Source organism: Myotis myotis, unplaced genomic scaffold (genome assembly GCF_014108235.1).
Source record: "Myotis myotis isolate mMyoMyo1 unplaced genomic scaffold, mMyoMyo1.p scaffold_m19_p_8, whole genome shotgun sequence".
Classification (NCBI taxonomy): domain Eukaryota; kingdom Metazoa; phylum Chordata; class Mammalia; order Chiroptera; family Vespertilionidae; genus Myotis; species Myotis myotis.
In genome coordinates this window covers 32,418,371-32,430,836 of record NW_023416390.1, presented here as the reverse complement: position 1 = coordinate 32,430,836, position 12,466 = coordinate 32,418,371, and the positions used below count along the sequence as shown (strand labels likewise).

General features: G+C 44.4%; 1 protein-coding gene across 6 annotated transcripts in view; it reads right to left on the bottom strand.

Moving 5' to 3' along the window:
- The window catches only part of ATG16L1 (autophagy related 16 like 1), a 65,936-nt gene extending 54,219 nt beyond the window's left edge, over positions 1–11,717 (bottom strand). For 3 of the 6 annotated variants that reach the window (XR_004969184.1, XR_004969183.1, XM_036318872.1), the window contains exons 1-5: positions 11,418–11,709; positions 7,851–7,944; positions 3,267–3,372; positions 1,709–1,782; positions 565–816 (exon numbers count right to left, since the gene is read on the bottom strand). Coding sequence is in view for 4 of the 6 variants with exons in the window: in XM_036318872.1 (XP_036174765.1) it covers positions 565–816; positions 1,709–1,782; positions 3,267–3,372; positions 7,851–7,944; positions 11,418–11,532 (641 nt within the window). In the remaining 2 variants the exon portion in view is untranslated. Of the gene's footprint in view, positions 1–564; positions 817–1,708; positions 1,783–3,266; positions 3,373–7,850; positions 7,945–11,417 lie in introns of all 6 variants that reach the window. The other 3 variants (XM_036318873.1, XM_036318874.1, XM_036318878.1) reach the window with 2 other exon arrangements.
- Between the last annotated feature and the right edge of the window lie 749 nt (positions 11,718–12,466).

The following is a 12,466-nucleotide window of genomic DNA, read 5'->3' as shown; positions in this document are numbered from 1 at the left end:
GGTTTCGCTCCCTTCTCTGCTTCACTCCAGCCGTAGGAAGCCCTATTCTTGCAGGAATCTTCCTGCAACGGGCCTCTAGTGTTATTAGAAAAAGCAGTGAACCAGCAAGGGAGAAGCCTGTTGGGACCCAGGGCCTCTCAGGACAGAAAAGTGTATTCAGGGTTAGTCATGGCTGCAACTTAGTTTCTACAGCAAACAGCCTCACACCGACATACCAAGAGCATGAATAATAATAGTTAAGCTTCACTTACAATTTACTTGTTCTTAGCTGAGTTTTATTACTTTACAGTTTTTAACTCATTTAATCCTCATAACAATGCTTTGAGGTTAAGTGCCATTATTCCCATTTTACAAATGAGATTAGGGCTGAACACAGAAGCCTCGCCTGTGGCAAAATCTTAATGCTGTCAACAGTTGCATCCACTCTCAAAATTACTTTTATTAATGTTTTCTGGTTTTCCCCCACCCTGTGGTAGGAGCTGCCAGGTTTGTTTCCTTCTTTTCAAAGACCTAGGTTCCACTTTAGCAAAAAAGAAACCTATTAACTATGGATACATCTCCTACCTTGAATCCTTTTCATTCTCTGCATTGAGGCGATTGGCTTCCTGCGCTTTCTCGGCCATCCACCTGGTGACCAGCTCCTGGTTCTCCTCCGAAGTTTTCCTCAGTTTCTCCTCCAAGGCAGTAAAAGTGATCTGCAGGGCATCATATTCATCCTTCAGGGTCTGGTTGGCTCTCTCCAGGTCCTGCAGTTTACTGCGTAGTTCTTGGCACTCTGTCTCCAGATCAGAGATAGTCTGCAAGCATTCTGCAATTCTGAAAGCACAACACAGGGAAGAAATGGCACTTTGCAGGAGCCCTGCTGGGGGCCAGAGGACCTGGCCAGGTGCTGGAGCTGTATGAGCTCGGGCACCAGCAGTGACCTCAGCCATCACATCAGGCACCATGCAGGAGACTTCATTGTTATTACACCTCACTTAGAGTCCAGTCCCAATGGTTTACAGGACAACCCCATTAGGAGAGGAAGCATCTGGGGTCAAATTCATCCAGATAATGAATGACTATTACAGCATTTTTCAGAAAAGCAAAATTTGAAGAGAGGAAGCTTCTGGTGCTTAATGTGAGCGGTCAACAGGGGCTTAAGAGGCTGGAAATCCTGTGTATTCCATCAGCTCTATCATTCACTGACTGAGAATGCCTGAGGAAGTCCCTTATTTTTCTAAGCCTCTAGTTATCCCTCTCTGCACGTTAAGGAAAAAGGCACAATGACTCAGGCTTGAGTCTCTGTTTATCTTATCTGCCAGGCTTCTCTCCAATCAAGAATAATCCTGCCCACAAACTCATCCCTGCTCTCAAGGACCACACACTCTTTATCTTGGGCCATTTCCACCACAGAAGACACCAGCTCCCATACCCAGCGGCCATGGGGAGAACTGTGAATGCCCCAAGGACATTTCCAAGGGCCAAAGGTACTTCCCAGGAGTATGCTGGGAACCTGGAAGACTGAGGGCACTGTCCTGGCCTTTTCCATCCTTAGAGCAGGAAAAAAGATCCCAAGCTATACATGCACAAAAATGAAACTCTTGCTGAGTCCAACGTGGCTACCATTTGCCACTGATCACCACTGGCCCTACTCACAAGAGTACAGTAGATAAAACAGGGGCATGATCCCACAACCAGTCCCAAAGTAGGTGTTGTCTCTACTCACTTTGCTTCATTCATCTGCATCTCCCTGTCCTTCTGCTGCATTTGGTTATTCAGGTCAATCACCAACTGAGCTAACTGGGGGGTAAAGAAGAATACTTTAATAAATAAGAGATTTTAGAGCCTCGTTGAAAACTAAATAACAGTGGGTTAAATTATTTTTAAGAAAGAAAAGGTGCCTGTGGGTTGAGCTAAGGCAGGATGAAATGAGCTGGGTGGTGGAGAGGAGCTGAAGGGCCCATAAGGATGCTCATGGGAATGGTGGGTGCTGGTCCCTGTTGAAGGCAGGCTCGGATGGGTGAGAAGCGCTCTAGGTGACTGACAGGTTTCTGCTGAGGACTCTGTCTACCCCTGCACCCCAGCTATCTTTTCAGACTCTTCAGCTGATAAAACGATCAATTCAGCTGATTTGTAAATTTTATTGTACTTTTTCATAATGTGTCATCACAATACCATTGAGAGTTAACATAGCTCAGGATTTAATTCTAACGATTCTTTCTGAAATTTCAGGATTCACTCTCAAAAGATTTTTTAAAAAATTATTTTCTTTATTGACATAACACTGGTTTATAACATTATAGAAGTTTTAGGTGTGCAACATTATATATCAATGATGGCGAACCTATGACACGCGTGTCAGAGGTGACATGCGAACTCATTTTTTTGGTTGATTTTTCTTTGTTAAATGGCATTTAACACACTGTTTGCAGGTAGTTTTTATCACGTGCTAACAGGTGGCACGGGCCATTTTTGCAGTTGAATAGATTGATAACCGTTATATCTGGAAGTACATACATAATTCCCCATTGTATGTGTTAGAGACCCAAATTTTGTCCTTTGGAATTCGTGTATCTGCATGTTAGTAACCCTTTAGAGCAATAAAAAAGTATAAAAACAAACGTATTTATACGTTACCCGCATTCTACCGCTAGTCTATAAAAAAACGTATTAATACGTGTCCCGCGCTCTACTACCAGTCAACGTAAAATGTATAAATACGTTCCCGCATACAATGTGTTAAATATATAAAATAAATATAAAAAATATAAATCTTTGTTTTACTATGGTTGCAAATATCAAAAAATTTTTATATGTGACACGGCACCAGAGTTAAGTTAGGGTTTTTCAAAATGCTGACACACCGAGCTCAAAAGGTTTGCCATCACTGTTATATATAATTCGACCGAAAGTCTAGTTTCCATCCATCACCATATAAGTGACCTCTTTACCTGTTTCACCCTTACCCCCCACCTTTTGTCTCTGGTAACCATCCATCGGCTATCTGCTTCTAAAAAGCTTTAGATCTTCAGTGGACCAAGCAGAAAACTTCTTTCCTTTCAAATTTCTCCACTTGTACCTTCCATGCTATCTTAGAGCATGACAACTGGGCAGTTATCTCAATGGCTTGCCCTCTTGCTGATGGAAACAAGGCCCTCACACCTTTCCCGTTGTTTCATTCCCCCAGATAGAGCTGGTGATGCCACACGAAGCCAGCCTGCCCATCCTCCCACTAAAAGACCCACAGAGAGCAGAAAACAGACAAGGAGAGCAGCTATCTTTACCTCCCCACGTTTCTTGTGCAACTCAGTCAGTTCTTCCTGGTGTTTCATCTTCAGGTGGGCCATTTCCTGTAGCTGGCCATCATTCCATGCACCATCATGTCCGGGACTGAATTCCCAAACCAGGCAGATGAAGAGAATGTGCAAAAAAAAAAAAAGGGGGGGGGGAATCAGACCCCTTTCAATCAGGTAGTGGAACAATAACTCCAGAATTTCAACCATGAACATGACAACAAAGCCAATAAAGCAGGCCAGTCTCTCCAGGCCAGTGTAGTTATACACCACATAAACCTGATGGAGAAAGTAGGAGACCAACCACTACCCAAACCACCACGTGCTTTCAGGAATAAAGGGTAGGTTCCAGAATAAAGATTAGGTAACTATGGAAGAGACAAGCAGGCTGCTCACCAGGCAAGTATGTGAGCACCAACTCTGTGCCAGGCACTGCTCCTGCAGCTTGACGAAAGCAGTGCACAGAGCTCTGCTCTCATGCGACTGACAAGAAGTTAAGAGCAGACAGACAATAAGTAACTAGATAAAGGCAGGTGGTCCGATGCACTGAGAAAAACTTAGTCGGGTACAGAGTGACAGGGGTCCTGTTCTATGCAGGGTGATTAAAGAAGGCTTCTCTGAAAGGTCATACAAGAATGGAGACGGGAAAGAGGTGAGGTACAAGCTTTGTGGTCCGTGGGGGCCCTTCTAAGCAGAGGGAACAGCAAGTGTTGGAAAGGCCTGGAGGAGGGACACAGATGGCGTTCTCCAGGGATAGTGTGACTAGAGCCAGTTGGGGAGGAGTGGGGAGGTCAGGCAGAGCCTCACAGGCCGGAGGACTGTGGCTTTTACTGGGTATGACTGCAAGCCATTGGAGGGTTTTGAGCAGAGGAGAGACTTTGGTTTTAAAAGGATCACTATGGTTGCTGGGTGGATAGCAGAATGCAGGGGACAAGGGTAAAAACAGAGTGACCAGTTAGAGCTATACAGCTGTTATACAGCCCACAGTCTGGGTTAAGATAGTGCAGCTCAGATGAAGGTGGTAGCAGTGAGGGGGTGAGATGTGGTCAGATCCCAGCTAGATCCATTCTGAAGAGAGACGACAGTATGTGCCCTTAAATTGAATGTGGGGTATCAGAGATAGGAGTAAAGAATGACTCCAAGGGTTTTGGACTGAGCAACTGATAGAATGTAGGCATCACCTACTAAGATGGGAGGGACAATGGGAGAAGCAGGTTTGGGGGAGGGCTGAAGAGTTCAGTGGGGATAACCAAGTAGGTATGTCCACCAACCAAGTGGAAATTGGAGTCTGAACTTCAAGTAAAGAGGTTCTAGCTGGAGGCTGACATGTAGCAACTGAGTTCAGACTGCTTCAAGGACCAATGGGGTTCTGGGAACTCTGCAGGTGTTTGCACAGTATCTCAGAAACAGCAGCAGGCAAGGGGTCTCAGCTGGAGCTACAGATGTGAATTATCAGACCATCGCCCAGGGTATGTACATGAATGGAGGAAAGGAAGAAAGCTGGGATACCACCACCTGAAAGGAGGGGAGAACTGCCTCCTCCACCACGGATAAGGAAATACAGAGGGGAAAGTGGGAGGGGGGAGAGCACGATGCTCCCTCCAATTCCCATCTCCATCTCTAAAGTTTTATCACAAGTTCAAGCACACAATGCCTCATCTTCTGAGGCGACCTAGTGCTTCCCCAATCTTAGGAGAAATCATCAACAGGCCTGGGTGATTAACTGCATATGTGGATTAGAAATTATCTTTATCAAATCTCCTTATGTTAATGCAGAGCAATGGGGAATATGCAAAATGTAAAAGCCCTCTTAAAAGGAGTTGGCATTCTAAAGAAGAGCTGGAGACTAGGGCAAGGATACAGGTCACTCATGCCACTTCAAAGCCTCCTACTACTTCCAATTTTACTCAAAATAAAAGTCAAACTCCTAACAATAGTCCATCAACAGTGCTTCACTAGGTAGGTAAGAGTCACCTAGAAGGCATGTTTAAACACTCCCAAGCCCCACCCCAGACTGATACAGGTCTGAGATAGAGCTGATAATCCGTACGTCCACTGGCTGATTCACAAGGACTCCTGAGTAGCCATGGACTAACACAGTGGTTCTCAACAGTTGGAGGTTATCAGAATCACCTAAAGGGCTTCTTAAAACAGATTAATGGGGCCCCACTCTCAGAGTTTCTGAAAGAATAGGTTTGGGGAAGGACCCAAGGCTTTCCATTTCTAACAATTTCCCAGATGCTGCTGTTCAGGAAGCATACTTGGAAAATTACTGGAATCCACGATATTCAGGCTGAAGAGTTTAATTTTAATCTATTTAGTAAGCAAGGGGATTAAAACACTGACGAGGGAAGTCAGATAATTGATAGTATTTTTTAATTTTATTAAATTTATTGGAGTGACCCAGGTTAATAAAATTAAATAGGTTTCAATTGTACAATTCTTTTAAGATTAATAAGGACAAGATGCACAGGACTTAAGGAGACAGGAGGGAGAAAGGAAACTTAAAAAACAAAAGGCCCAAAATGGGATCACTTGTGCTAAAAGCCTATAATCCCAAACCTACATTTAATATCTGATCTAACTGCAGTTTCAATCTCTCTCATGTGAGTCAGCCAGTTTAAAAGTTTCTGATCAACAACTAGAGGTAACCTGTCAGGTGGACCCTTTCCATTTCCTCCCTCCTCAAAGAAAGAGGCTATCTGCATGATAAAAATCCTTGGGATTATAATTCTTTCTTTTCTTTTGTTTGTAATCCCTTGCCCCACCCTTCCTATAAAAACTTCCTATTTTATACAACTTCCAGTTGCTAGATGGGATGTTGCCAGATTCACAAATTGTTTAATAAATCCCATTAGTTCTCCAAATTTACTATTGAATTTTTTTAAAAACATAATCACCCAGGTAGCCATATTCTGTGCATAACTTATCTCACTAGCAAACACCCCTTGAACTGGTGACCCCCATTAGACCCACTTCCTTAAAAATGGGCACTGACTTATTCGCCTCCATATCCCTAATACCTGGCTCACACTACAGTCACAGAATGTCTGAGTGCAGAAGGTGTCACAGTGCAGGAATGGAAGGGCAGGTAACAAATGAAGGGGAGAGGGGCACAGCAAAAAAATAAAAAATAAAAATAAAAAAAATAAAGGACAGATGCACTCGAGACTGTGGGAGGAACCAACAGGCCCAGGGAACTGACTATATGTGGAGGGGCAGGTCAGTGAAGGAAAAAGGAACCATAGATGACTCATGGAAAATAAAGAATCAGGCAGTCAGGAGAGGCCTGATTATGGACACACGTTTGTGGGGAAGGAAAGACCCCCAATCAAATTACCACCCCTGTGATATTCAACCAAAATAATTGTTTTTACATTTACTTATAGTACCTTTCCAAGCAAATGAGTTTGTCAGAAAAAAAAATATATACAGAAATATAGTCACCAAGAGTCTAGCCTGGTAGAAATAAAATGCTTCAAGTTTTCAATCGATTGATTTTAGATGAAAAGGTGAAATGGTATTCTCTATACCTGAAATTGACTAGAAGACTGAACCGAGTATTTTCAATGCTACAGAAGACTCCCAACAGGGTCCAGCCAGGCACACTCTGCTGAACTGTTGTTAGCAAGGATGGAACCTGGGCCAGCCCATTTGTTCCTCTTTCCCATCTGGCCAGATGTGGAAACATGCACGGCAGTTACACAGCCCATTCAGCTACAGCAGTAAAGATATGTCTTAAGCTACATCTAGCATTTGTGGGATTTTTAAAAACCCCAAATTACCATTAACCTTGTTCTTAAAACTGTTAACTAATATGCAAATAAGAATGGAATTTTAGAGCAATAATGGCTACCGTTCTCATACAAACCATCAAATTTAATATGGCAACATGAGCATATGGAAAAAGACAGTAAGACTCTAGAATGATTCCAATTACCCTGCTTTGAAGACTGGCTTTCAGGTTTTTGGACCGTCACCCTCAGAAAGAAATATAGTTTACATAAATGACCCAAGTAAACACATCAGATCCTCATCATGAACTCATATATGCATATTTAACAAGACAATACTCATCCTTCCTATAGAAACGCAGACCTTTCCCCTAATCTTTCTTAAAAGAAAAAGACTTGTTGCAACCTGTTAGTTTATTTCACAATCTACTAAAATATGTTGAAAAAACAATGAATAAAAAGGATCAAATAGACCTGTTTTGTAGAAAAAGCAACTTATGGCAATCTGTATTAAACAAGAACTATGTAAATCTGCTCAGGAATGCTTACTTGTCTGATTATTTAGAAAATGTGAACCCTGACTGGCTGGAGAAGGAACTGGCCAAGTACCGCCTTAAGCAATTTCTCTAGCTAACATCTTACCAATAACCCTTCAAGGTGGGTAGGTGGGAGAACCTCTAAAAAATATTTTAGTTATCTGGCTTCAGAATCTTATCTAAAAAGAGCTGACAAAAACTAGAGCGCAGAAACAGTACTTGGTTTGCTTCTAAATTAGAGAAATGAACTGAGACTAATTTCAATTCATGAGAGGTACAAATTATACAGGATAGTTTCAAAATACCTTATCTCATGCCTGTTGGGTATGTCCGGCTTTTCTGCTTGTAGCTTCTGGGCCAGCACTGAGTGAAGATCTGACTTTTCCAGCAACCTGTTATCTACCCCCCAAAAGAGAGAAAATCAAGTTATTTATTATAACCTACATACGTGTGTTTACTACTTAATGTCATATAAAGACTTGGACCACACACACACACACAAAGACTTGGACCTAAATAAATGGTTTCACTTTTATTAAGTATCAAAGTACTAGGTACTGTACTTTGTCACCAATTAGAGCAATTATCCAAAATTCAGGAACATACACTCCTTAGATGCTGCTTGGCCTAAGCAAGGGCAACCCAGTCAAGGGACCCATGTTCACCCTATTAAAGGCAATGGAAAATTCTTTCTACTCCCACAGTTACCCATTTCTACCCTGGAGTAAAAACTAAGAAGTCAAATATCATTTTGAGATTTCTTGCTCAGGAAACTGCGTGGAAGATGCTATTGTATCAGAGAACACATGAGTGGAGAGCTTAAGGGAGAAAATGAGTTCCCTTTCTGAACTTTGCAAATGTGACAAGCAACACAGTGCAGGAATTCAAAACAAAGGTCTGAGCTAGAAATGGACTTGTAGTTAGTAATGACAGGCACATGGGGCCCAGCAAGATCATATTTGGGGTGGGGGGTAGGGGTGTTTAACCAGAACAAGAGAGTGACCATGGGGAATTTGCAGAATAGCTACATTTGATGGGGGTTGTTGCATATCCTAAAAGTCCAAGATTATAACTGCTTAAGAACAAAATTTTGATAGGGTTTATGCTAGTGACCATTCCTGTTAGAAGAGCTTTTTTATTTTCTTAAAGGTTCTCAAGCCCTTGAGTTCAGCTCTTGCTGGTGTGGCTCAGTTGGTTGGAGCATCGAACCCTGCATCTGAAAGGTCCCAGGTCTGATTCCTGGTCAGGGCACATACCTAGGTTGTGGGTTCTATCCCCAGGATGCATACGATTGATGTTTCTCTCTCTCTTCCTTCCTCTCACTCCAAAATCAATAAGCACATCCTCCAATGAGGATAAGTAAATAAGAGTCTTGAGTTCTATTTCTTCTTAATATCTGAAAATGGAATTACTGGCAGAAAAAGAAACACTCTCTTCATCTACATTAATTTAATGAACTAGTCAGAACAGGGAAGTGGCTCCAACTTCGGATATTCACCAGTGTCAAAGGGCTCTAAGAAGATCTTTCAAATGTTACAGGAGAGCTGGGTGCCCTGTGATAATAATAGGTCTTTCAAAGGACATGCGGTATTGAGGCATCCTTCCTAAAGTTCCTCTCACTAAAGAGAAGGAAGGCCCAGCCTGAGTGGCTCAGTAGTTGAGCATCAACCTATGAACCAGGAGGTCACGGTTTGATTCCCAGTCAGGGCACATGCCCAGGTTGTGGACTTGCTCTCCAGTGCAGGGCCTGCAGGAGGCAGCCAATCAATGACTCTCATCACTGATGTTTCTATCTCTCTCCCTCTCCATTCCTCTCTGAAATCAATAAAAAACCCCATACCAACTATTAAAAAAATAGAAAGAGAGAGAAGGATGAAGATGCCCACTGCTCCCACAGCCTCTTTTCATCTTTCTCTTCAGGCTCAGAGGCAGGAACTGAACATGAGATTCTGGGCTGATAGACAGTCAGAACTTGACTGGGAAGGCTGGAAGGAGGACTGGGGCCGTTTCAAGGTCAAACTAGAAGTGATCTCCCCAATGTCAATCCTCAGCGTAAAGAAAGGTGGTCTTGCTCTCCTACCCGCTTCTAGCCCCTCAGATATTCTCTGCCCACCACAGCTCATTAAAAGATATGTTCCCTTTCCAGGACTGATCTCTCCTGACTTTTCTACATCCTCACACCCCATCAAGATGCCCATTTTTAAAGTGCAGAAAAACATTCAAATTGTGCCAATGTGATTACAAGCATCTTTCATTTATAGACTTACGGACATGGCTTCCAAAGCACTTACATGCACAGCCTTGTTTTTATGAAGCAGGCAGAGCAAGCGTCACCCCCATTTTATAGATGCAGCAAACCAGACTCAGAAAGGCAAGTGTAAAAAATGGTTAGTAAGGAGTGGAGTCCGATCTCCAACCCAATTTGACTTACAATGTGCATTAGCTCTTGAAGAACAAGCATTAAATAAATACCTGATGACCTGCTAAGGAATCACATTTGAGTAAGAGGGTTGCCTGTGCCTCTGGCTTTTTGAAATGATACTGGTCTGCCAGGGCCTTTGAGTACAAGCCATAACAGGGCTCCACCATCTCCCTTTCTTTCCCATCTAAGGGCCATTTCTTGGGGGACCAAGGGAGAACAGCAAATCCAAGTTGGGAGCCATCAAGTCTACCTTCAATTCTAGGCCCCCACTGTTAACCTGCTGTACCTTTCCAGACAGATTACTTAACCTCTCTCCGCCTCGTGTAAAATGGACACCAGGACCTGCTTCGTAGGATTTTCAGGAAGATTAAGTGAAATAATAAATGCCAAATGTTGACTACAGTACTCAAACTTGTCGGCACACTTTATAAGATTCCCCAGGTGATTCTGACGTACAGGTAGGTTTGGGAACCACTGATTTAGTGCAATCAGAACTCAACACAGGTCAACTACTAGTATTACAAATCTCATCAATCAATATAAATGGAGAGACTTGTCAGGCTTACTTCAAGGGGGTAGATGAAACCACAGGACTGAACACTGCCCATTTCTTACCCTAAATGTGTCATCAGTTATGGTAACATTGAAGAAGGGGGGAGCTAGGAAGTGCTCATTAGAACGCATTTAAGGGTACATTTTTCTACTCATATTGCACCGGTGGTGGAAGGAAACTACCTTTCTTTTTTTTAAAAAAATATATCTTTATTGATTTTAGAAAGGAAGGGAGAGGGATAGAGAGAAAGAAACATCAATGATGAGAGAGAATCATTGACCGGCTGCCTCCTACATGTCCCCCATTGGGGATCCAGCCCGCAACCCAGGCATGTGCCCTTGGCCAGAATCGAACCTGGGACCCTTCAGCCCGCAGGCCAACGCTATCCACTGAGTCAAACCGGCTAAGGCGAAACTAACTACCTTTCTTATATTGAAGTTTTCAGTAATAGCAAAAACTATGTTGCCCCAAATTTAAAGTATATTAAGCCTCAAAATATTCAATGGTCAAAGAATATCAAGTTGGAATAAGGAAGGTCTAAAGGATGAAATGCTAAACATTTCATGACACTCAGAAGATGTTCATTGCGCGAGTTAATGCTTAAAGTCAGTGCCCGTTTCAAAAACACGGATGCCCGAGAAACAGGACGTTTCTGGAGCAAGCGCTGCGTGAGCTGCGGGGATTTACAAACGCCAGCGTGCACGGCGCCAGCCTCCGAAGAGCGCACGATTTAGTAAAGGAACCCCTCCACAGTCACACCCAAGGGTAAAATGAAAGAGAAGGTCTAAAAAAAAAAAATGGTCTGGGGCGTCCGAGGCACTCTGGTCCCCGCCGGCGCCCCACGTGCCTCTGCAGGCCCGTCCGTCCGCCCGCTCCCGGGGCCCGCCCGCCGCTCACACTGCAGGATGATCTCCTCGAACGCCTGCCTCTGCAGCCGGTCCCGGCGCCTCAGCTCCTCCGAGATGTGGCGCTTCCAGCGGGGGAAGTCGGCCGCGCGGAGACCCGACGACATGGTGCACTCGGCCCGGGCGCCTCAGCGCCGCCGATCCGAGCGGGGACTGGCGGCCGCGGCCCGCAGCATGAGGCGACCCGCGGGCGCGGGAAGGCGGGCGGCCCCACGCTCACCTCCACCAGCAGGCCACCCCCGGCGCCATCCGGGATGGTCTTCCGGCTCCTGTCGGAAATAGTTTGGGCCAGGACCGGAAGACCCGCCTCCTCGCCGACGTCTTACGCCACACGCACGCACGTGGTCTGCGCCGACGCAGTCGCGCTCGTCAATGACACCCTCCCGTGGCCGGAAGCACTGCGGGGAGAGAGGCGGCCGCTGGGAGGCGTTGGGGCATCGTGCTGGCTCAGCCCTGGCTGGAGAGGAGACCGGAAAGAGGCTGCACCCGATCGCCTGCCTACGTTTCCTCTGCTTCTTACTCCGTTTTATATTTTACTTCTTGGCCTGCCTCCCTTTTCTTCATCGCCTTAGTTTACAAGCAGAAGTGGGGTCCGCATAGTAGCTGTGAACTGTGGATGAATGACAACCTCCCTAAGCCTCGAATCTGTAAAATGGGGATCGTAATGATATCTACCTCACAGAGTTGTCTTGAGGTTTAAAGGAACCTATATTATAGGTTCTTTCTTTTATATAGGCCCTATATAATGCAGTTAGCACTGTGCCGGGCCCACGGTAAGCCTAACTTTCCCTAGACACCCAGCATCCTTCCAAGGCCTGCCCAAAGTCCGGCTGCTTTAGAGAGAGCATCCCCCTGATCTTGTAAACAGGTTTGTTTGTTTTTTACAAAGAAGAAAAATGCAAAGAATAGTTAAAGGTGTGAATAGATTGGCTACGTTAATCATTAGAAACCTAGCAATTATGGCCTAACCGTAAATGGGTCCTTGGGTTGGAAGGTAATCTGAGGGTCAAGATGAGACAGGCCAGTAAGCCAGGACAAGTG